Source organism: Oncorhynchus gorbuscha, linkage group LG01 (assembly GCF_021184085.1).
Source record: "Oncorhynchus gorbuscha isolate QuinsamMale2020 ecotype Even-year linkage group LG01, OgorEven_v1.0, whole genome shotgun sequence".
Taxonomy (NCBI): Eukaryota; Metazoa; Chordata; class Actinopteri; order Salmoniformes; family Salmonidae; genus Oncorhynchus; species Oncorhynchus gorbuscha.
This window is the reverse complement of record NC_060173.1, coordinates 73,849,994-73,870,786: the sequence shown is the minus strand read 5'-3', so window position 1 is coordinate 73,870,786 and position 20,793 is coordinate 73,849,994. Positions and strand designations below refer to the sequence as shown.

General features: G+C 43.1%; 2 protein-coding genes across 2 annotated transcripts in view; both read right to left on the bottom strand.

Annotated features, from left to right (window-relative positions):
- Nucleotides 1–1,525: 1,525 nt before the first annotated feature.
- lss (lanosterol synthase (2,3-oxidosqualene-lanosterol cyclase)) lies at nt 1,526–15,471 on the bottom strand. The gene is made up of 22 exons (XM_046359905.1): nt 15,317–15,471; nt 14,728–14,896; nt 12,208–12,346; nt 11,751–11,859; nt 11,426–11,547; nt 11,077–11,173; nt 10,732–10,867; nt 10,456–10,564; nt 10,246–10,364; nt 9,705–9,802; nt 9,582–9,609; nt 9,375–9,431; nt 9,136–9,207; nt 8,909–8,959; nt 8,548–8,697; nt 8,189–8,285; nt 7,958–8,063; nt 7,793–7,858; nt 5,285–5,365; nt 4,952–5,125; nt 3,417–3,495; nt 1,526–3,142 (listed from the first exon to the last, which is right to left on the bottom strand). Exons 1-22 carry the CDS (start codon nt 15,331–15,333, stop codon nt 3,005–3,007), a joined length of 2,214 nt encoding a protein of 737 aa, XP_046215861.1. The 5' UTR covers nt 15,334–15,471; the 3' UTR covers nt 1,526–3,004.
- A 197-nt stretch (nt 15,472–15,668) lies between these two features.
- Nucleotides 15,669–20,793, bottom strand: part of LOC124041816 (minichromosome maintenance complex component 3 associated protein) — a 26,036-nt gene continuing 20,911 nt past the window's right edge. Inside the window, exons 23-28 of the mRNA XM_046359871.1 lie at nt 20,630–20,727; nt 19,845–20,235; nt 19,364–19,618; nt 18,981–19,110; nt 18,514–18,844; nt 15,669–16,458 (exon numbers count right to left, since the gene is read on the bottom strand). Coding sequence (XP_046215827.1) covers nt 16,285–16,458; nt 18,514–18,844; nt 18,981–19,110; nt 19,364–19,618; nt 19,845–20,235; nt 20,630–20,727 — 1,379 coding nt within the window. The 3' untranslated portion in view covers nt 15,669–16,284. The remainder of the gene's footprint in view (nt 16,459–18,513; nt 18,845–18,980; nt 19,111–19,363; nt 19,619–19,844; nt 20,236–20,629; nt 20,728–20,793) is intronic.

The window sequence follows — 20,793 nt, the reverse complement described above, 5'->3', positions numbered from 1 at the left end:
CAGTATTGTTGAAACGCATATCCACGAGCTACTTGCTATGGTCGCCGCTGCTATTAGCTTCACGACTGACATTTGGACCAGCGATGTCAGCCCCATACCGCTGTTGCTGTCTCAATGGCATTTGAGAACATGTTTGAAACATGAACACACTAGCTAGCTCCATTCGAACAACTGACTCGAGAAATAAGCTCCTCAACTGCGTCTGCAGCAGACGTGAAACCCTCTGTCATGGCATTGAAACACCTGCTCAACAAAACTGCCGATACAGACCGTGGGGTTAAAACCTCTACTAGAGGCTGTGAACAAGTGATTCGGTGGCAGTCTCTCTGAGCCTCTTTACTGTATTGCCACAATGCTCGATGCTAGGTGCAAGGACCGCTACTTCGATGCAGGCAAGAAACAGGGTTTATGTGAAATTGTACCAACACAGCTGGACAAGAAGGAAACAGACAGTGACAGTGCGCACCGAAGAAGAGGACCCAAGACAGAAGAGGCCACGGACAGACAGCTGAAACTTCACTGCTTGACATGTATGGTGAAATCTTGGTTGAGAATGAAACGACTGAACAAATGAACAACAAACAGCACAGCAAGTAAGAGAAAGAAGGTTTTGATTAAGTTTTTACTGGTAATGGGGACATACGTAAATGCCAACCGTCAGTGTGTGTGTGTGTGTTTGTGTTTAAACTATTTAACTGTTCTAGAATGCTTAAAAGGCCGCTAAAATGTTTAATATCGGGATCAGGGTTTTTGGCAAGGATATTGGCCCAAAATTTCAGATTGGTGCATCCCTAATAATAAGAACAGGGAGTCGCTGACCAGCTCAACGTCTTTCTCACTTGGTTAGAATTTCCACGACAGTAGTTACTTTCTAAAATCTGTGTTGAAATTGTTTACAAAAAGTAGTCCATTTCTGAGATCTGTATTCAAATAAGTTTTTGGGGGGATCCGTATTCACATCCGAAGTAACAATTTGTTCCCCCGAAAAAAAGTAACTTTGCACAAATCCTATTTAAAACACATTATTCCAGGTCGGGTGGAGAAGGGGTTGAATGAGGTGAGTACCAGCATTCTTATTGGCAGTCATGCTTCAGGAACAAAACAAATTGGATGTGGCATGAGGGAGGTGAAAACAGAAATGTACCTATCAAGCACGCCTTTCTTTGGAATGCCTATTGTGCAACACTTCTACTGTGTGTTATCATATGATCTCCCTTCACTATTGCTACGATTGACAGTGGCATAAACAGCTTTTTGTCCAGATAGCTGCACCCTACACCCACACAAACACAAACACAGACGCACACACACACATAAAAAGTTGAAAGTTACAAACACTCCCCAAAACCGCACCTTGAATTCCATTAGATACTTTGATTTGGAAAATTCGGTGAGAGAGAGAGAGCGTGTGTGTGTGTGTGTGATGCAGGACGGGTCACGGGCTACTGGTTGGTAGGTTTGACTCACACTGTTCTCCCACTCAAACATCATCAGCTGTTGCAAGAGAGAAATAGTGAATTAGTGAAACCATCCAAAATGACTTTATTCTGCATTTCAAAATAAGATTTTGTTACAAATCAATTACATCAATAGATTTTCAGAAACTAAGGTTGATATTCATAGGCAACATTAATATTAATAGGCAACATGGAAACACTTTCAGCACTATTTACAGATTGATTTACGAGCTCAATTTTTATTTCATAATACAGATGCCAAAATGACACCCTCATTTCTCACATAGCAGCTAAAAAGGTTTGTTTCAAAGAGTTCAGTCCCACCAAAATGTAAGGCAAGAGGAATGTTAAAATAGCAGGCAAGGTAAGGTGATCCCAAGGTTGAGGTCTTTTCAGGACTCACCCAGTAGAAAAATTGAAAACGTAACTTTTACGAACAGGGTTGGGGAGGTTACTTTAGAAATGCAATCTGTTACAGTTGCTAGTTACCTGTCCACAATTGTAATCACTAACTTTTGGATGACCCAAACTCAGTAACGTAATCTGCTAAACTTTAAGTTACTTTTAGATTACTTTCCCCTTAAGCGGCATTAGAAGAAGACAAAAATGAATATTACCAATTGAATGACATCTATTGCAGGATAAATAAATGTTAGAGTTTACAAAGTTCTGGCAATAAATAGATGTTGCATTTTACTTTATAGTTAAGTAGGCTTCTTTTAACCGATAGCTTTCTACTTTAATATAGATAATAAAATGAGTAGGCTACATCTTCACATTGAAAATCAAGTCTGTCAGATTTCCAATCCTTCCAATTGATTTCATACCCCTTGGTCTTCAAAAATAGGACTTGGAAAAGTGCATGTGAAAAATGATTTCCATATGCTGCATTTGCTATAGGCCTATTGTTTAAGCTTTTGTTGGTGACACTGATATCTCAATAATTTGCAGCTGTTTAAGTCCATCAAAAGTGTGTGTGTTTCAGCATGTGTCCGTTAGGCCTATGGGCATTTTTCTTTTATCAGCACGAATTAGATTGAGCAGCAGTGTGATTCACATCAATGAGCTATGTAGATATCAATAATAAGTGATATCCTAGCACCCGTAGGCTACAACACTGCTGTCATCCTTACCTCCAAGCGTTTATTCAAATTGGATGAATAATCTTTGATGCTGACAGCAGTCGCACCACTGGAAGACATGGCTTGGACTGTAGTCTACAAAAGCCTATTCCTGCTCTTTTCCCGCATATCATTAAACACATTTGGTGTGTAATGGTCTCCGACTCTCTCTCAAGCGGAACACATTTAAGATTATTTGAATGTTATTGAGGAAGAAGTAATCATCTAGTTTTTCAAAAGTATCTGTAATCTGATTACAATATTTTAGCTGGTAACGGATTACAGGTAAAAAATACTTTTAGAATCAGTTACATTTAACAGATTACATGTAAATCCATTACTCCCCAACCCTGTTCACGACCGTTCTTTATGTATAGATTAGAAAGGGCACTGTTCCAATCCTTGCTGACTAGGTGACCTCTGACCTCACAGCTTCACCTTCCCGGCCAGATGGCTGGAGGGGAAGAGGTTAAAGAAGCGTCCCAGCGTCCACACAGTGAAGACGTTCCTGTAGGAAGTGTAGCTGATGGCACAGCTCTTATTGAATACTCCCGAGATGTTTTCCTGAGGAGAGATATGCCAAAATACAGTTGTGGTCATCTATAAAGCTTCAGGTTATTCTTCACAGTATGCATCTCTAGTAAGAATACTCTACACTACTTCTTGGGCTCCAAATATACACACTGACACAATCTACAATACAGTACATGAAAGAAAGACAGACATCCAGAGGGCCAGACATTCAACAACAGATTATGCTAAACAATTTGACAACTTCATGCTTGAGCTTTGGGTGGAGCTAAGCACTGAGCACAGTGTGACAGAGGCAGGGACTCACCTGTGGCCAGTCTCCATTGGGCATCTGCTTGTCAACCAACAGCTGTATTCCTCTCTCAATCACCTGTGCATCTGGGTACCTGCCACAGAGCAGAGAAGAGATTGTGGGTCTACAACTTAAACATACTGAGGATGATTGGTCCCACTTTATATCATATTGTTTTAAACCATGTAGTTACAAGGTAGTGATGGGTTCTGACTCTTAAACTTGAAATATTGTTAATTATCAGGTAACCTATGGGAATGAGGAGTGCCATAGTCTGGTTTCTACACCAGAAGTTAATGATTATCTGTAGGGGGGATGTATATGGTGGAGGCAATTGTGCTTGGAATGTACTGAGGAAAGGAAAGGCAATCACATGGTTAGAGTCACTGATAAGGGTGAAGAGAGGTGGTTTAGTGAGGAATGGGGGTTGGGGTCAGGTCACATTAAGGGAGAAGGAACAGTTTATTGCCCGCATCACTTAACTTCCTGCCTAGCAATAAAGATGTCATGTTAAGAGGGAAGGAGGATGCTTCACACAAATTGGGGTATATATACACTTGTGCTGGTGGAAACATGTATTTGCCTGTTCTGCTGTCCGACCCTTTGGGTGAATAAACTTGGTTTGAGCTTTTATAGTTGTCTGCCATTTTTTACCCTGTTATTTAGAACCTAACAGTAGTTATTAAAAGGTAGTTACAAGGTAGTCTCATAGGTAGTTACAAGGTAACATAAACTCACCCCATTCCGTACAAATGTGCGCAATCGCAACATTCAAACGAGGCTGCAAAGAAAAATAATGGGACTGTAGCGACTGTGTTGACTTCAACATCTGGGGTGTGAACTACGTTTCTAATCAATCGTTGATCGACATGGTAATGGCTCTATGGTATTGGGGAAAAGTTGAAAAAAACTGACCCTCTGTTACATCATGACGTGTCATGCCGTAAAGCAACTATTTCTGTCTTTACAATCTCTCTCCACCAGGTGTAGCACTTCTCATCATTTTAATTTTTTGCGTCTTCACTGCAAGCGATCATGACTCTCAAAAGCCGCTGTCTACTTCTGAAGATCACTTTAGCACCGCCCCTAAAGCCTGATTCAAATTCGACACAAACCTTCAAATAGGTATGTAAGGACACATTATATAAACTCTTTAGTGTTTTATTTACATTTTAGAGGCGATAAAGTGATAAGTTGGACAGATCGAGTCAAAAAAAAAGCAGTTTCCCCACACGACATCTCTCTTTCTTACTATCACGTATTAGTTTCACTTCCCCACCCGCCATTTTAAAAATGACCCGTCGGAGATCATTTCCTTCTTGAATCATGCAGAAAAGGGCAGCGTGGAGGTCTCGGCATGGATTTTGTTGGAAAGGGGAGAAATTGTGCTTTACAATGGTATCGACATTACAGTTGATCTGGAAGTATTACGTTTTTTTGGGTGCTAAAATAAGGTGAATTGTACGGAACAAGGCGATGTACAAAAGTGAGTAAGTTTACGTTAGTTAAATAAGTCATTACAAGGCAGTTACATAAATAGTTACTGTTACCTAGCAGCCATGAGGCCCAGCAGGGCCCAGCAGGTGTTGTGGATCTGGGAGTTAGCACTCTGCACGTAGCGACGCTGCTCACAGGACTCAAAGTCCTCACCCCAGCCCCCATCCTCCATCTGGTGGGCCACCAGGAATTCACAGGCACTCTGCACCTCCATACACACACCACCGCTGGAGAGAGAAAGGAGACAGAAACAGACAGAGAGAGAGAGTGGGAGAGAGGGAAAGATGTATTTTTAAAGGTTTGAAAAAACGATTCCACAGACATTCGTGTTTCCTTTGAATGTGGTGTGTGCGTACATGTCTTCCTCCGGCACTAAGGATCCTTACCCATCATGGTAGGTGTGACCCATGCAGGCAAAGGCCTCCAAGCCGAACCAGACCCCATAGGTGAAGCACACTCCCCAGGATCTAGGCAACACACACATAAGAAAGCACTAGGGTTGAAAAAGTACAGTAGGATTTCCTATATTCCCTCCTGATTCCGTGAAGCTTCCAACCGGGATTTTTGGAAAACTTTTTGGGGGAAAGTTACCAGAATTTTGCAACCCTAGGAAGGACACATAACTAAATGGTCCATATGACGCAGAAGAATGAATAACAACATGACATTCAAATCACAGGCACTGGCATTCAAATCACAGGCACTGGCATTCAAATCACAGGCACTGGCATTCAAATCACATGGCATTGGCATTCAAATCACATGGCATTGGCATTCAAATCACATGGCATTGGCATTCAAATCACATGGCATTGGCATTCAAATCACATGGCATTGGCATTCAAATCACATGGCATTGGCATTCAAATCACATGGCATTGGCATTCAAATCACAGGCACTGGCATTCAAATCACATGTCATTGGCATTCAAATCACATGGCATTGGCATTCAAATCACATGGCATTGGCATTCAAATCACATGGCATTGGCATTCAAATCACATGGCATTGGTATTCAAATCACATGGCATTGGCATTCAAATCACATGGCATTGGTATTCAAATCACATGGCATTGGCATTCAAATCACATGACATAGGTATTCAAATCACATTATATTCAAATCACATCCAGAGTCCTGACAGTCTTCAATAGCCTCCTTTACTTGTATCCTTTCCTTTATGACCAGTGTTTTGGACTTGTTAGATGGAATCAACATGGAGAAGACCTATCCATATTATCTCACCCATCAGTTGTCATAGGGCTCTAAATGATTCCTTATGACCTTTAATAGCTTTATATTACCTAGATGCCCAATGCTTTCCTTGGTCATGAAGTAAAGGAGATGAGGAGACACTCAGCCATGATATATAGTGCATTTGGAAAGTATTCAGACCCCTGGACTTTTTCCACATTTTGTTAGGTTACAGCCTTATTCTAAAAAATGTTTTTCTTATTCTATACACACAATACCCCATAATGACAAAGCAAACTCAAGTTTAGATTTCTTTTGCAAATTTCAATTTAAAAACCCATTCAGACCCTTTACTCAATACTTTGTACCTTGCTACAAGCTTGGCACACCACTATTTCGGGAGATTCTCTCATTCTTCTCTGCAGATCCTCTCAAGCTCTGTCAGGTTGGATGGGGTGCATTGCTGCACAGCTATTTTCAGGTCTCTCCAGAGATGTTCGATCGGGTTCAAGTCCGGGCTCTGGCTGGGACACACAAGGACATTCAGAGACTTGTCCCGAAACCACTCCAGTGTTGTCTTGGCTGTGTGCTTAGGGTCGTTGTCCTTTTGGAAGGTGAACCTTCTCCCAAGTCAGAGATCCTGAGTGCTCTGGAGCAGGTTTTCATCAAGGATCTCACTGTACTTTGCTCCATTCATCTTTGCCTCGATCCTGACTAGTCTCCCAGTCCCTGCCGCTGAAAAACATCCCCACAGCATGATGCTGCCACCACCACCACACCTCACCGTTGGGATGGTGCCAGGTTTCCTCCAGACGTGACGCTTCGCATTCAGGACAAAGAGTTCAATCTTGGTTTCATCAGACCAGAGATTCTTGTTTCTCATGGTCTGAGAGTCCTTTAACTCCAAGCGGGCTGTCATGTGCCTTTTACTGAGAAATGGCTCCCGTCTGGCCACTCTACATGTAGACCTGATTGGTGGAGTGCTACAGAGATGGTTGTCCTTCTGAAAGGCTCGCCCATCTCCTCAGAGGAACACTGGAGCTCTGTCAGAGTGACCATCGGGTTCTTGGTCACCTCCCTGACCAAAGCCCTTCTCCACCTATTTGGCCGGGCAGCCAGCACTAGCAAGAGTCTTGATGATTCCTAACTTCTTCCATTTAAGAATGATGGAGGCCACTGCGTTCTTGGTGACCTTCAATGTTGCAGACATCTTTTGGTACCCTTCCCCAGATCTGTGCCTTGACACAATCATGTTTCGGAGCTCTACGGAGAATTCCTTCGACCTCATGGCTTGGTTTTTGTTCTGACATGCACTGTCAACTGTGGGACCTTATATAGACAGGTGTGTGCCTTTCCAAATCATGTCCAATCAATTGAATTTACCACAGGTGGACTCCAATCAAGTTGTAGAAACATCTCAAGGATGATCAATAGAAACAGGATGCACCTGAGCTCAATTTGAAGTCTCATAGCAAAGGATCTGAATACTTAAGTAAATAATGTATTTCTGTTTTTTATTTGTAATAAATTTGCAAACAATTCTAAAAACCTTTTATGGGGTATTGCGTGTAGATTGATAAGAACAAAAAAATATGTAATCAATTTTAAAATAAGGCTGTAACGTAACCAAATGTGGAAAAAGTCAAGGGGTCTGAAAACTTTCTGAATGCGCTGTAAGTGAGACAGGAAGCTACTTACCCTTCCCATGACCCATCGGGCCTCTGCACCCTCCGGCAGTACTCCAATCCTTCTCTCAGAGTGGACCTGAGTTAAAACAGTTAGAAAAAGTGATGCTTTTAGGCAGCAGCTTGGAGAGGGTTAAGGGTTCCAGGCTAGAGGTATAGCATGTGTGTGTGAGTGTACCTGATCTCCTCTGTCCGGTATTCAGGGTACACGTGCTGGAAGTGTCTCAGAGCTTGCATGACTGCTGAGGTGCACTCTACATAGGTGTAGTCTATCATGATGTCACCTGAAAGAAAGAGATAGGGGGGTGGTGGTGGGAGAGAGTACAAAGCTTGTATTTATATCCAAAAAAGGCATTATATCCATAAATACAACACAGAGATAGGGGGGTCGGTGAGATGAAAGACTCACCAAACACCTCTGAGGGGTTGAGTAGCTCCAACAGTCTCCCTCCTCGCTTGGTCTCATAAGTGGCAAAACCGCCGTCTCTGTTTCTCATGCTTAGCAACTGCAACACACAGTCAACCAGGGCAAGTGTCAGTATTGTATGTTGCTTTTTTGTTGTATGATGGAATCAAACATGAGCTGAGAATTTGCATTATTATCAGCACCGTGAGACATCATCTTGAAAGAAGTTGAAAGTTGGGGAGATAGTAGAGAGGCAAATACATGAAAGATCGAGAAAAGCCCCCGACACGATATATCAAGTTGTGGTAAAAACTGTGATTGGGTTGTACAGTAGATAGAAGTTAGTTGGTGTTGCCACTGACCACATTGACGGAGTCACACAGGCGCTCTGAGGGGACGTGCTGACTGATGAAGGGACAGTGTTCCTGCAGAAGCATCACTGACTTTAGGCCCTCTGCCGTGCAGTCGGCCACGATCCAGCCACAGTCCCGCGTGCTGAAGGGGAACCCTCCCTGATAAACACACATTCATGCATGTAAGCCCATAGACAAACACACACACACAAATGCACGCACACAACCATGCAGGACACACGGATGCGCAGGACAAATACACACAATCACTCACACACGACCATACAGGACACACGCACACGGTCTTGCAGGACAAACACACCCATACAGGACACGCAGACACTTCCTCTGACTGGCAGTAATGGTTCACCTTGTTCATCTGTCTGTAGTATTTCTGGTATTCTGGGGGGTTGTCTGGTATCTGATGAAAGGAGAAAACTGGTCAGACATCGGAAAAAAAAATCCATATAAAAGCAACAGGTGTATTAGGAACCGAGGAATGTGTGCCCTCGAGGTGTTTTGTCTGGCAGCGAGCCAATACACTAGACTCTGTGACCTGTGTGAGGAACTCAAGCCCATTTCCTGTGGCGCTCTCACCTGTGTGATGGTGAGGAACTGGTGGGCGTGTTTAAGACACTCTTCTAACCTGGGGCTGTCCTGAGCCCCTGCCTGAATGACCCCAATTGAGGGAAAAACACAAAAACATTACAAATCCTCTCAACTTTGACATCTTTACAGTTATCACTCATCACATGAATGGAGAGTAATGCAGGCAGAACGTAAAGCATGATGAACAAGTCAGATGGGTTCTTTGTAGAGTAACATGAATATCTCACTTCTAGGAACGCCTGAACTGTGAAAGCTGTGTCCCATAGCTGTGATCCATTGGTTCCCTATAGGAACACAACCAGACTGCATGTCAGGAAAACAGGTCAGACATTAAAAGTGCTTTTCTGTCTACTTAATTTGGGCCAGGAAACCAGCCCATAATGCAAAAGATGAACGACATTATGTATATCATGGCTAGCCAATACCCAACATACCTGCATTTTCATACCATCCAATCCCAGCCTATCGCAAAGCAGGAAATGGAAAACAAACATGTAAGTAAACACGCTCACAACCTACTGCATTGTCACATACAACTGACTCACTAACTGACTGACCAGAGGTAGTCTGGGATCCTGGACACGTGCTCCTGGAAGGCAGCGGAAGAGGGTCCGTCCACGTGCCAGCGCACCAGCATGTTGATCGTTTTGGAGATCTGAGGAGTGAAACTAGGCGTTAAATCACCGCCACGTAACAACTGACACACAATTCTGGATCACCTTAAACCATAGTGCAAACTGGCAAAACAGCATTAAAGATGGAATCCGCACTAGGGGAAACAGCGGCACTAATGTTATCCGCCCCACGGCCGTTGTCGTTTTTGTTTCGTTGAAGAAGCAGAGGTGGGGAAGCGTTGCATATCGAGGTAAAGAAAAAAAATCCAGTACATATGCTTCTGTTCTACCGCCCGTGCAATGATGTCTGAGGGGAAAGAACTGTGTTCATTGTTCGCAGTAACTTCTTTGCTGTGATAATATTGCAAACCAATGTTTCACAAAAAAGGATTCCAGCTGGGAAGTGCAAGGAAATACTAAATAATCCTAAAACACAAGTGGCATCAAAAAAGAAAGGTACTTCGATTAAAGTTCAGTTTCTTACTGGGCCGATGCTGATGCACTTGGTGAAACGGTCGTCAGCCTGTATGTGGTCGTACAGCTCTTTGACCGCTCTTCCTCGTAGACTGCTGCTGTGGTGGGCCTCATACACGTTCATGACCACTGAGGAAGAACAGAGAATTCAAGGTTACAGTTATAACGTCATCACAAATGACCAATCACAAACTATTAATACGGTATGTGCAGTGCTTACTGTAAGCCACGGTGAGTAGCGTGCTGTGTGGTGTGTACATGTCACATGCTGCCACATTGTTCCGCTGACCAGGCCAGTTGATGGTGGCATAGTCCTGGACATACAGCTCCTATAGAACAGAGAAGGATGCTACTAAGTCCATGTACTCTATTGCAGCTCCATCTTATTCTAGCTGATCTTTGGGGCTGTGCCTACGTGGGCAACTTCTGGCCGGAGTGAGTGGAGCACTATGACAGAAACATGTCGCCCCCAGGTGGGGTGAAGTAACTACTGCACCTGTCTGAGGCTGAGCACCAGGGGGTCCTCCTTGGCAGCAAACCTGACAGCGTAGCAGTAGCTCATAGGAAGGTAGACCTGGCGACAGTGGCACCAGAGAGTGGATGGGTGAGCAGGGAACCAGGTAGGGAACAGCCTGAATAGAGGACAAAACATGGACCAAAGAACAGGACAAGTTGAAACATAGCTGAGGGAATCAATATCCCAAATCAAGGTTAAAGTTCACAAGTATTCAAGAGTGAGCGGCCTATCGAATTTCAACTTTTATGTATAGGTGCTATATAAAAGGTGAATTAAAATCTATGTACAATTCTGACCAAATTCGTATCAGGACATCAAGCGTACCACATCTCCGGGAGGAGCGTGTTCATTCCTTCCCAGCTGTACACATTGAGGATGGCCAACCAGAATTTACCCCAGGAGGGGATGCCAACTGCGCCTCCTGTACAACAGACAGACACACAGACATGATCTGACTCTACAATGGTAACAATTTCACCTCTTATGAGGTTAAAAGCATTTAGACACTTTTTATTTCAGGTTTAAAACATATACAGGTGATGCTCTCCAACATTCCCTTTCATTTTTTTCAAACAGCATATTTCTTTGGTTCCACCAACATACGAAACAAAGAGCTCAATTAATTGACCCCCCCAAAAAAAATAAAAAAATAAATTAAACTGTTAAATAAGACCTTTATTGTGCAGGTTGTTCCTGGCCCTAACCATATCCGGGTCATCCGGTCCCACTCCCAGAATCCTCAGGGTGGTGTAGCTGAGGGCCGTGCCAAACACTGTGGACTTGTCTTCAATGTGTCTGACAAGAAATGACCAAAACACAACAATAAGAAATCTTTGAAGCTTCGACTGCGCTGATACTCAGAAGCCTCATAAGCTGTGGTAGAAACATTGCTAATTAAACTACTGGAGAATATCTAAACAGTGTGCGTGGGCATCCCTCTTATTTTCACACTGTATTTTGGGGTAGAAGTGAAGGAGAGCAGTGATGAGAACACTCACAGGCCCCAGCCTCCATCAGCCAGCTGGACAGAGCGCAGGTATCTCACCATCTCCTTCTTCCAGGCCTCAGGGAGAGGGATCTGGGTTATGTGACAGGTGATCAGGAGACCTGAGGATAGCACAGACAAACAGACAGACCACTGATGTCACCACAGATGTTGTAAGTACAGATGTGAGTCTCATCGTTAACTTGAGTTTTTTTTTTACTGTTTTCATAACCCATGTATTACATTATAACTACCATGGCATAATGTACACGATAATGCACACCACGTCCGACCCCGTCCACTGTTATTTTCCCATGGACATGACACAATAAAACTCAATGACCGTGCTTGTTATGTGTACATACATTATCTGTAAATATGGAAGTGAATATTGGATGGCATTATGCAGACATTTAATTTTACGAGATGCATACTGTACTTCCTCTGAAAGTGCATCTAATTGTGTGTACCTGGTAGCAGGAAGAGGGGTCCTCCGTAGTCTCCTGCCCAGTGGCCATCTTCTGCCTGGAGTTGGCTGTAGAATGCCATGCCCTTCAGGGCTGACTCCACTGCAGTGTGGGCTGAGGGAGAGCCAGGGATGAATTTACTCTGTAGAGGGGCATAGGTACTGTCACAACAAAGCATGGGTCAAAGGTCACAACACTAATGACGAGCTCGTTAAGAGGAGAGATTTAGTTCCACCTTTTGTTCTTGTGGGGCCCAACTATTCTATCATTGAATTTATACTTCAATGAGACATATGTATAAGAGGTTAGGATGAGAGAATATGCACTTATTCTTGCAAGGGTTTCAACCATACGGTTTATGGCTTCAACTAATAATATATTATAATAATTTGGGGGGTGCTTATATTTTACCTGTTCAATTTATATTGATTTGAGTCAATGAAGGAACAAATTCTTATTTACAATGAAGGCCAACTAAGGGGACATGTAGGCAATCCAAAAACTGCAATACAAGTGTGCAATGGAAATATTATTTCTTTCTATTTTTTTGCATTTCAACTACCCCTGAGACACCCACAGGGAGTGGGGTCACAATTGTACTGCACCCCTGGAGCAATTAGGGTTAAGTGCCTTGCTCAAGGACACAGCTACAGTTTTTCCACCTGGTCGGCTCCAGTATTCGAACCTGCAACCTTGCGGTTATTGGCCTAACGCTCTAGCCTTAAGGCTACCTGTCATGCCTAATGCTTACACTTCAGATAGCCTAGGTCAGTCTGTTCTCATGGACTAGACATAACATAGTAAACGTAAATCAGAGACACTGAAATGAGTATGTTATGTTAGGTTTCATATGGTTACATAAGAGATGTAGGCCTCATTTTTCAACTACTTAAAACTTTTGCAACTACTTAGCATGTCTGCTAACCCTTGCCCTAAACCTTAACCTAACTCCTAAACTTAACCCCTAGCTAACGTTAGCCACCTTGCCGGAATATGTAACATACACAATATATACAAAAGTATGTGGACACCCCTTCAAATGAGTGGATTTGGCTCATTTGGCCAGTCAGCCACACCCGTTGCTGACTGGTGTATAAAATTGAGCATACAGCCATGCAATCTCCATAGACAAACATTGGCAGTAGAATGGCCTTCCTGAAGATCTCAGTGACTTTCAACATGGCACCGTCAACATGGCACCGTCATCCAACAAGTCAGTTAGGAAAATGTCTGCCCTGGTCAACTGTAAGTGCTGTTATTGTGAAGTGGAAACATCTAGGAGCAACAACGGCTCAAACGTGAAGTGGTAGGCTACACAAGCTCACAGAACGGGACCGCTGAGTGCTGAAGCACCTAAAGATCGCCTGTCCTCGGTTGCAACATTCACTACCGAGTTCCAAACTGCCTCTGGAAGCAACGTCAGCACAATAACTGTTCATCCGGAGCTTCATGAAATTAGTTTCCATGGCCGAGCAGCCGCACAGAATCCTAAGATCACCATGAGCAATGCCAAGCATGGTCTGGAGTGGCGTAAAGCTCGCGGCCATTGGACTCTGGAGCAGTGGAAATGAATCACGCTTCACCATCTGGAAGTCCAACAGACGATTCTGGGTTTGGCAGATGCCAGAAGAACGCTATCTGCCGAATACATAATGCTAACTGTAAAGTTTGGTGGAGGAGGAATAATGGTCTGGGGCTGTTTTTCATGGTTTGGGCCCCTTAGTTCCAGTGAATGGAAATCTTAACGCTACAGCATACAATGACTTTCTAGACGATTCTGTGCTTCCAACCTTGTGGCAACAGTTTGGGGAAGTCCCTTTTCTGTTTCAGCATTACAATGGCCCCGTGCACAAAGCGAGGTCCATACAGAAATGGTTTGTTGATATCGGTGTGGAAGAACTTGACTGGCCTGCACAGCCCTGACCTCAAGCCCATCAAACACATTTGAGAATAATTGGAACACCGACTGTGAACCAGGCCTAATCATCCAACATCACTGCCCGACTTCACTAGTGCTCATGGCTGAATGGAAGCAAGACCCGCAGCAATATTCCAACATCTAGTGGAAAGCCTTCCCAGAAAAGTGGAAGCTGTTATAGCAGCAAAGGGGGGACCAACTCCATATTAATGCCCATGATTTTGGAATAAGATGTTCAACGAGCAAGTGTCCACATACACTACGTATTTGCCAAAAGTTTGGCAAATTTGCAGCTTGTTATACATTTAGCAAACTCATAACATATAATGCGAATTGTAATTCGTGTAACATATCATATAAAATGGGTGATGGACATCCACAAATTAATACATACCATATGAAACGTAACATCATACTAAATAGTGTCTCGGATTTACGTACAGAATAAAAGTAACTTCATACTAATTAGTGTCTTGGTTTTCAGTACAGAATATATAATATGAAATGTATCGAGAGAAGGTTGCCTAGGTAAGTCCTCTCCTTTAGTAGATACAGTTGACATTCCCAATGGCTAGTGAAAAATAAACATGGATGAGTATGTGTACCGTATCCAAACCAAGTGAATGGGCTTCAAGCATAGTCTGCTCCCTGTCTGATGTGTCTTGATCCTCTACATAGCGCCATGTCTGCCTGCCCTCTGTGTTACTCAGCCTCCAGCGGGTCAGGTCTGTCGCTGGCTCCGTCTTGTACGGCCCCCCCCTTCTACGAAGGCATCTGAGGGTGCAAGAATTGACAGCGCGCGTATGCGTATGGAATTCATGGGCGCGCGTATCCACTGGAGACGCACTGGTTGAATCGACGTTGTTTCCACGTCATTTCAATGACATTACGTTGAACCAACGTGGAATAGACGTTGAATTGAAGTCTGTGCCCAGTGGGTGTGGCGCTTGAGTAATTCTGCATCACAATTTGTATTGTACATAATGGCCATTGTTGAAATTGATAGTCGTTGACATGTATCTTGTTCCTTTCCTAATGAGCATGCATGTCCTTTCTGATCCAAGTTAATCTTGTGAAAGAGCACAAAGCAATCAGCTACCAATCAATTAGCAAGTTATAACTTCCTACAAACGTTTACTTTTATAGCATATATAATTTCATACACATAATTGAACATGTTCGTTCTGTACTTACGTTCCCTCGGTCATCATTAAAACCTTATGAATGAATTAAATCCTCCGCAAACTTCAGCTCTGATCCACAGGATCGGCCCCCATTTGTGATACTGTGGGAATTGAAGTTCTCCTTTCAAAATATTTCCGTTGGATAAACACTAACTCGTGCCACAGAGGACTGCCCTTCCCATGGTACCAAGCAGTACCACCCGAGGTGGTTTTTGCATGGAGAGATATGAGCAGACAAACGACTGTCCAATCACAATTTAGAGAGGCGGGGAAATGGGCGGGGTTTCAATGTGGCGCTCTAATGAGTGCTCGAACATGTTGCTTTCGTGAATGTGAGAGCTTTACCATGAACTCTTGACATATCTATTTATTTTACCTTTATTTAACTAGGCAAGTCAGTTAATAACACTATATGGCAACATTCATCAGAAGACTTATTTAGATTACTATGACAAACATAACCCCAGCATTTTAGACAAATATAGCTCAAAATGAAACATAGGCACAAATATAACCAAAGTAATTCATTTGGGTCAATCCACAAAATATCCCTAAATCAGTTCATATGGAGAAATATGATAATAAACCATCCTTGGGATTAAAAAAAAACATCTACAAGAAGACTAAGCAACTAATTACAACAAATACATAATCGTGGATATAAACTTAAGTCATGTTAGGTCTGTCAAGGAACTGCATGTGTAGGTCACTGAGATCCACCCGTTATAGGAAGGCAGACACAACAAACCGGAACAAACCAGTTCCCTTTCATAATGCAAAACTACTTAACAAAACTAAAAAAGAAAAAGCAATGAATCTTTCTTCTCAATTAGAAAACCAACATTTAAAAAAGTAAAAACACAGTGACAATATTATGGGTTTACATTTTCTGACCACAATAACAGATTTTCAGATGGCAACAAGTCCAAAAAGCAAAAGCTAAGGCCTTTAACTAAGTGGTGTGATATGACATGAGATTCAGTCCTCGACAATGTTCAATAAGCTGTTCAGCTTGAGCCCGCACGCAAGCTCCTCCTCTCGACTGGCTAATAAAAGCCTATCCAATTCCTTCAGGCGCTGCGCCATGGATACAGGAGCACCCTTGAGCCAATCGCACTCTGCTTTCTCCAAAGGGTCTTCTGATTCTGCCTCCTACAAAAAAATAAGACATTGAAGAATATCAGTTAAGTCACTCTACTATTGTACTATTCATCGCAAATGCTCAAAAAAAAGTACCCAATTGTCATACTTAAGTAAAAGTAAAGATGCATTAATAGAAAATGACTCAAAAGTGAAAGTCACCCTGTAAAATACTACTACAGTAACCGTATTTGGTTTGAAATAAAAGTATGTATCAAAAGTACATGTAATTGATAAAATGTACTTAAGTATCAAAAGTAAAATTATAAATCATTTCACATTCCTTATATTAAGCAGATGGCACAATTTTCTTGTTTTTTAAATTCACGGATAGCCAGGGACACAGTCCAACGCGTAAACAATTTACAAACAAAGCATGTGTGTTTAGTGAGTCTGCCAGTACAAATTCCCCCCCAAAATAAGTATTTTTTTTACTAAAGTACTTTAAAACTACTGGACAGTGGTTACAGTATATAGTGTGTTGTGTATATTGTTATTGTAGCCTACTTAGTGCATTTTGTTTAACACATGTTCAGTGTAAATTATCAATTACAGTGCTTTCAGAAAGTATTCACAACCCATGACTTTTTCAAAATGTTGTGTTATAGACTGAATTTCCTTTGACAGCGATTATAGCTGTGAGGCTTTTTAGGTAATTGTAAGAGTTTTGCATACCTGGATTTGACAATATTCACACATTATTATTTGAAATTCTTCAAGCTCTGTCAAGTTGTTTGTTAATCATTCCTAGACAGCCTTTTTCAAGTCTTGTCATAGATTTTCAAGCAGATTTACGTAAAAACTATAACTCGGCCACTCAGGAAAATGCACAGCCTTCTTGGCAAGCAACGCCAGTGTAGATTTGGCCTTGTGTTTTAGGTTAAGTGAAATGTGAATTTGTCTCCAAGTGTCTGTTGGAAAGCAGACTGAATCAAGTTTTCCTTTAGGATTTTGCCTGTGCTTAGCTCTATTACATTTCATTTTATTTAAAAAAAACTCCATAGTCCTTGTCAAAGACGAGCATACCCATAACACGATGCAGCCACCACCATGCTTGAAAACATGACGAGTGGTACTCAGTGACGTGTTGGGTTTGCCCAAACATAACTATTTGTATTGAGTACAAAGTTCATTACTTGACCACATTATTTGCAGTTTTACTTTAGTGACTTATTGTAAACAGGATGCATGTTTTGGAATAGTTTTATTCTGTACAGACTTCCTTCTTCTCACTCTGTCATTTATGTCAGTACTGTGGAGTAACTACAATGCCATTGATCCATCCTCAGTTCTCTCCTATCACGGCCTGTTTTAATGTCACCATCAGCCTCATGGTGAAATCCCAGAGGTTTCCTTCCACTCCGGCAACTGAGTTAGTAAGGACGCATGTATCTTTAGGTGGTGTATCAATACACCCAGTCACTACATAGTGTAATTAATAACTTCACCATGCTCAAAGGGATATTCAATGTCTGCTTTTACTTTCACCCATCTACCAATAGGTGCCCTTCTTTGCAAAGCATTGGAAAACCTTCCTGGTCTTTGTAGTTGAATCTGTGTTTGAAATTCAATGCTCGATTGAGGGACCTTACAGATAATTGTATGTGTGGGGTACAGAGATGAGGTATTCATTAAAAAATCATGTTAAACACTATCATTGCAAACAGAGTCCATGCAACTTATTGTGACTTGTTACCCCTGAACTTATTTAGGCTTGCCATAACAAAGGGGTTGAATACTTATTGACTAAAGACATTTCAGTTTTTCCTTTTTAATTAATTTGTAAAAAATATAATAGGCCAGTGAATTTTTTTTACAACCAATTTTAAATTCAGGCTGTAACACACAAAGTAAAAGGTTGTGAATACTTTCTAGAGGCACTGTAAATGAGATATTTCTGTATTTAATTTTCAATTCATGTAAAAAATAATAATCTAAAAACATGTTGTTTTCACTGTCATTATGGGGTATTGTATCTAGATTGTATGTACTTTCTCAGTGCACTGTAATAGTGTTTATGTGTGTGCATATATATGTACGTGTGTGTGTGTGCGAAGACAGTCGTACCTGTGTAGCAGTGGACGCACCATCAGAAGTACGTATGGGGGTCATGATGTTAGTCATGGAGAGCAGGCTAGAGGGCATGAAGAGGGGCATTGAGAGAGAGTCCAAGGGCTCTATCTCTAGCCAGCGCTGCAGCTGTTCCTCACACCTCTGGCTGTGTGCCCTCTCCTCCTGGAGGCCGTGGAGGACCTTGTGGGGCAGCAGGTCCCGGAGTGAGGGGGTGTGTGTGATGTCCAGAGTGTGGCAGGGGGCAAAGCGGTCCGGACGATCCACCAGGCTCCGGAACAGCTTCTGTCTGAGGGGAGGGAGAGCTGCGAGGCCTCCTGGACTGGCTCTGAAGAGGAAATGATCATTTTTCATTTACAATTCACTGAAGGGAGTATAAGCCAACAGACTCAGGAGTAGATTTGAGAGTGAGAGAGAAATATAGAGGGAGAAAGAGAGAGAGTAGTGAACCAGTCTCCTCTTACCCCTGTGTCTCCTGCTGCTTCTCTCTGTGTGTGAGGCTGACCGCCTCCGTCCACTCTGCCGGGGGCTGGAAGCCCTTCAGTCCCTCCTTGGGGAAGTAGACCAGGACCTCTCCATCTTCTGTCACTGCATCTGGAACAGAACCACCGGAGTCTGGGATTATAAATTTAGCTCTTTACAAATTACAATGCAATAAAGGCTTTTTAACTTGTTTTCTTGCTTTCTTCATACAGTACTTTGATGTCTCAAATCCCGCTGAAAGCTCAGTATATTCTGTCTAGCATAAGGAGCTGCATTTGTCTTTGGTGTGGGAAATGTCACCCAAAGTGCTAGAATAGGCCTTGAGTAGAGCAGACAAGAGTAGATAAACCAATAGTCATCTCACCGTCACACACTGGGCTGTCAGGAGGTTGCCAGTCCTTCAGCTTATGGTCTATGCAGAGAGCCACCACCTCGTCCCAGGGGACCTGCTGGAAGGATGGGCCCTCCTCCTCCCAGTGGTCCTGGGCTCCAGCCGTGGAACAGCGCACCCTCTCCAGGAGGTTCTCCAGACGGGACATGAGGAGGGGCTGGCTGTGGCGCGAAGTTGGGATCTGGCCGGCGTACTGGAAGATGGCGGAACACAGCTGGGGCCAGGAGGCTGGGGGGAATTTTATTCATGAGATTAAAGAGTAGATGGGAGGGCAATGTAAATAGTTGTAATTTGAGCAGCAATAAGGGATACATGTTAGCCTGGGTGCCAGTCTGCTAGGCAAAAGCAAAAACAGATCTGGGATCAGGCTACATAAAAGTTGCAAGTCAACAGAATCATACACAAGCACAACTACACAGTCACACACACACACACAAGCCAAAAAGCTACCCACCTGTGTTAGCGGGAATGTCCCAGCTGGGTATCTGCAAGCTGACTAGAGCCATCCGGAGCCAGGCCAGGTGTTGGGGAGAGTTCCAACCCAGATGTGGCACCAAGTCCCGGGTCTCAGGCAGGGCGAACTCCCCCGGAGGCCAGGACAGGCTGGAGAGGTACTGGGAAGACACTAGGTCAGCCAGGAATGCCAGCACGGCATTGTAGAGTTTAATGACAGGGGCTGGGTGTTGGCGCGCCAGCCCTGCCCCCGCCCGGTCCTGCCGGTGGCTGTAGAGGCGGGCACTGAACTCGCGGCCTAGCCCGGCCTCCACGAAGTGCACCAGGGTCTGGGAGGAGAGGAGGGCGGGCACTGGGGCACGTGCCAAGAGCCAGCGTACCGCTTGGCTCACCTGGGGGCAAGCAAAACCCCATAAAACAACACATTAGAATACTTCCAATTGAATACAACCTGGGTTGCGACGATACCAGTATCCCAATACTTTTTACATGGCAAAAACGAAAACAGAAACAGATCAAATTCTTTGGTCCCTTAAAAACCAGCTGTAAGATAGCTTGGAAAATAAATAAATGAGACTCTGGATGCAAACATAATGATGTTAGTTTCCAACATTAGGGCTGTTATCATAAAGAAATTAAATCCCTTTCGTGGTTTGTTTCTTTGGCACAATAGTAACGAATATCGCGATACTGGTATCTTCCAGGTTGTAAATACAACACTACTCATTTAATTATCTTAGGAGCAATTTAAATAGTTGTATTTTGTTTCAAGAGGGCTGTCCATACCTGCTCTGAGCCCTGTAGGTCGCTGGTGGTCTCTGGGATGTGGATGAACACGTGTTCTGATATCAGACCGTCTTCAACTAACGTCTGGAGCATCAGGTCTAACCAGAAGAGGAGGCAGGCAGAGATTTTCAGATTTGATACTTAATAAGGACTTAATTCAGAAT

Coding starts and splice junctions, on each gene's coding strand:
- lss (XM_046359905.1), bottom strand. Junction 12,347..14,727: donor ATTCACTTGGTTTGGATACG/GTACACATACTC, acceptor GCCCCTCTACAG/AGTAAATTCATCCCTGGCTC. Junction 8,698..8,908: donor ACTACAGACAGATGAACAAG/GTGAACCATTAC, acceptor TGTGTTTATCAG/GGAGGGTTCCCCTTCAGCAC.